At 55.4% G+C, this 3,707-nt stretch overlaps 1 protein-coding gene across 1 annotated transcript in view; it reads left to right on the plus strand.

The window, feature by feature from the left end:
* MAN2B2 (mannosidase, alpha, class 2B, member 2) overlaps positions 1 to 3,707 on the plus strand; it is a gene marked incomplete at its 3' end in the record, with an annotated part of 37,442 nt that overhangs the window by 24,996 nt on the left and 8,739 nt on the right. Inside the window, exons 10-12 of the mRNA XM_006877315.1 lie at positions 367 to 500; positions 2,078 to 2,352; positions 3,306 to 3,497. Coding sequence (XP_006877377.1) covers positions 367 to 500; positions 2,078 to 2,352; positions 3,306 to 3,497 — 601 coding nt within the window. The remainder of the gene's footprint in view (positions 1 to 366; positions 501 to 2,077; positions 2,353 to 3,305; positions 3,498 to 3,707) is intronic.

The raw sequence follows: 3,707 nt of genomic DNA on the forward strand, positions 1-3,707 counted from the left end.
ACCTGAGAGGAGAGGAGTGGTCCCCAGGGCCCTAGCGCCCTCCCCGGTCTGTAATGTGGGGCTGGGGGCAGACCTGAGAGGAGAGGAGTGGTCCCAGAGGCCCCAGCGCCCTCCCCGGTCTGTAACGTGGGGCTGGGGGCAGATGTGAGAGGAGAGGAGTGGTCCCCAGGGCCCCAGTGCCCTCCCTGGTCTATAACATGGGCCTGGGGGCAGACATGAGAGGAGAGGGGTGGTTCCCAAGGCCCCAGCGCCCTTCCTGGTCTGTAACGTGGGGCTGGGGGCAGACATGAGAGGAGAGGTCCAGAGCTGCCCAGTGAGGGGCCCACAGTGTGAGTGATGTCGCAGTCGGGCCTGTTCTCTCTGCAGGCGCAGCGTCTGAAGGACACTCTGCGATGGTCTACAACCCGCTGGCCTGGACGGTCACCACCATTGTCACCCTGACGGTTGGCTTCCCCGGAGTCCTTGTCACAGATGAGTCGGGCCGCCCGGTGCCTGCACAGGTGTGGGCCAGAAGCCCCTGAGGGACACAGTTACACACACATGTAACCTCCCTGTAAGGGGGAAACTGGGCTACACACTGCTGGAGGGGCAGTGCTGGGCCTCTACCTCAGGTCAGGACGAAGCCTTGGCTACACTAGGGGTGAGACAGCCCTGCCCCCGCTAAGATGCTCAACAAGGCGCCTGCCCACATAGGGTATCTGTGTGACATTGGCCAGCCCAGTTCCGGGGGGAGACCTGAGGATATCCCTCACTCAGTCACAAACACTTGCAGGCCTGGGTCTGGGCCCGACTTGAACTGGTGACCCCGGCATGAGTGAGGCCTGGGTCGGTGACCCAGATTTGCCTAATGCAATATGTCATTAGATTTCTCAACTGCTGCTTCCAGGAGTGTTGACTGTGGATCCGAGCAAAATGTAGTCTTTGACAACACTAATCTTTTTTTTTGTTTATACTGATGTTTACTGGCCCAGGGGTGAGGACTTTTGTTTTCTTTGGGATCTGGTGTATTCTCACAGTTAAGAGGTTTGTGGTTGTTAGATGCCATTGAGTCAGTACTGACCCATAGCGACCCTATTGCACAACAGAACATAAAACTGCCCACTCCTGGGCCAACCTCAGTACTGTTGCCACCCTTGAGCCCACGGATGCTGCCACTTTGCCAATTCATCTTGCTGGGGGTCTTACTCTTTTTCTCTGACCCTCCACCTTACCAAACATGATGTCCTTCTCCAGTGACTGGTCCCTCCTGCCAATATGTCCAAAGTGGGAGAAATGAAGTTTGGCCATCTTGACCTCCAAGGAGCACTCTGGCTGTACTTCTTCCAACACAGATCTATTTATTCTTTTGGCAGCCCATGGCACTTTCAGTATTCTCCTCCAACACCATAACTCAAAAGCATCAATTCTTCTACGGTCTTCCCTATTCACTGGCCAGCGTTCGTTATTGAAGTTAACTCCTAGATAAGAGGCTAGAAGTTAAAATCCATGGACTCTCAGGGTTTCCCTCTCTGTCCACTCAGGGAAACCTGGTCCCAGCCTCTCCATGTTCTTCCTGGTGTTGGCAATCTCCACGTGGCATGAATTTTCCCCTCTGTGTATGCTACCTAATCTGCTCTCCATCGATCTCAGAAGGGAGCAGGATGGAGACACACTCTACCCTGGGAAGACTTCATTCATAAAGCAAAGAAAGCCCTGTTCCCAAATGGAGTTAATCCCACAGATAGAGGAGTGAGCTTTCCAGCACATATTTTAGGGTGACATATTCAATCCCTCTCACCCTCCTTTGACTTATGAGTGGAAGAGACTTGCGGTGTTCCCTCTGCATAGGAGAAAGCTTCAGTTCCACAAAAGGTTCCCTGGGGGCCTCAGAGTGAGGCCTGGCAGAGGGGGAGGCTACAGGGAGGGAATCCAGCACAGCCCGAGAGACGGGGATGGTGACATCCTCAGATACAGTCAGTGTGGCTCACAGGAGGTGTGCGGCTGACGCCCTCAGATACAGTGAACATGGCTCACAGGAGGTGTGCGGCAGAGGGAACCCTGAAATCCATTATTCCCCTCCATCCCGCTGGCCTTGCAGATCCAGAACTCTACAGCGACCCCATCCGCATACGATCTGCATATCTTGACCACAATCCCGGGCCTCAGTTACCAACACTACCGCATCAGACCCACCACACGGGTCCAGGAGGGTGTGCGGGAGCCAGCCGCCACTGTGGCCAGCACCACCCAGTTTGGCCGCAAGCTCAGGAGACGCACCAGCTCCAGGGACCGGCATCTGGTGCCCGTGGTGAATGACTGCTACACACTCTTCATGGACCCAAACACCAACCTGATGCACAGCATCCGGGAGAGGTAAGGTGCAGCCAAGGCTGCCTCTGAGGCAGAGGGATGCCTGGGGAACTGGACAGTCAGCCCAGCTTGAGTCACCTGCTCGGAGAAGACCAGGTGGGGCTGTAGGCACTTCCCTGTTACAGTTTTCACGTCCAGGAATGTGGTTCAGGTATAGCCTTTCATGTAATTTTTAAGTCCAGTTGATCCATAGAAAAGGGGTCATTGAGGAAGTCTGGGAGGGGAGAGGAAATGTAATGTTCAGGTCCCATGTGTTGTGTGCTGTTGAGTCCATTCCAAATCACAGAATCCTGTAGAGGGTTTCTGAGGAGCAGCTGGTGGATTTGGATTGCTGACCTTGCCTTTAGCAGCCCAGGGCTTATCCATCCTATAGTGCCATACCAGGATCCCATAAATCTATGCTGAGTTAATAGTCATACTGGTTTGTGTGACTTTGAGGGTGAAGGGTCCTTGGAAATCACCTAATCCAGTTCACCCACTAAACCATTCAGCCACCCACCCACTCACCCATCTGTCCACCCATCCAGTTACCCATGTGTCCAGCCACCCATTCCCCCACCTGTCCACACACCCACCCACCCATTCATGGAGTCATACCCTCAGCAGGTCTTTGTTGATAGTAGCAAAGACCACTGACCACCCAGGACAGGCTCCCTACTGGCTCCTGGCCAGCCAGTCCTTTCTCAGACTGCACCACCCTCCCCCCCACATCCCATGAAATGAGTAGACCACGTGCCCCTTCTCAGTCTGCCTGGTGTCCTCTGCAGATAGACCCTCTCTGGGGCAGGCTGCACCCCCATCAGCCTCTGTCCTCTGGTGATCTGGGGTCCAGTCACAGGCCGCATTGGTTGCTGGGTGGGGTTCAGTGGGCTTGATAGGGACCAAATGTAGGAGCTTCGTCATGCGGTCCTGGGTCCTGGGACTGGGCAGGTCTCCTGACTTGGTTCTCTCTGCAGCTGGAGGAACCGGACCGTGCACATGACCCAGGAGCTCCTGGAGTACCACGCCAATGGTGACGTGAAGCAGGGTCCCATTTCTGACAACTACCTGTTTGCAGCCCACCAGGCTGCCCTTCCTGCCTGGGGTGCTGTGGGGATGGAGATCATGACTGGGAAGCTCCTGACCGAGGTCCGGCAGTACTTCTACAGGTGAGCACAGTGGGGACACGGCCAGCAGTGGGAGGGACACAGCTGGCTCTGGACATGGATGGAGGAAGACACTCTGGTCTCTGCCAGTCCTACTGAGACTCTGTGGTCAGTCATTCTGCTTAGGAGATGGGCTCAGGGCTGGGAGAGAGACCCACACACAGAGGAGTAATCAACACCAGGACCCAGGCCCTCCCTCCCAGTGCTCAGTGT

The sequence above is a fragment of the Chrysochloris asiatica genome, unplaced genomic scaffold (assembly GCF_000296735.1).
Source record: "Chrysochloris asiatica unplaced genomic scaffold, ChrAsi1.0 scaffold00472, whole genome shotgun sequence".
Classification (NCBI taxonomy): Eukaryota; Metazoa; Chordata; class Mammalia; order Afrosoricida; family Chrysochloridae; genus Chrysochloris; species Chrysochloris asiatica.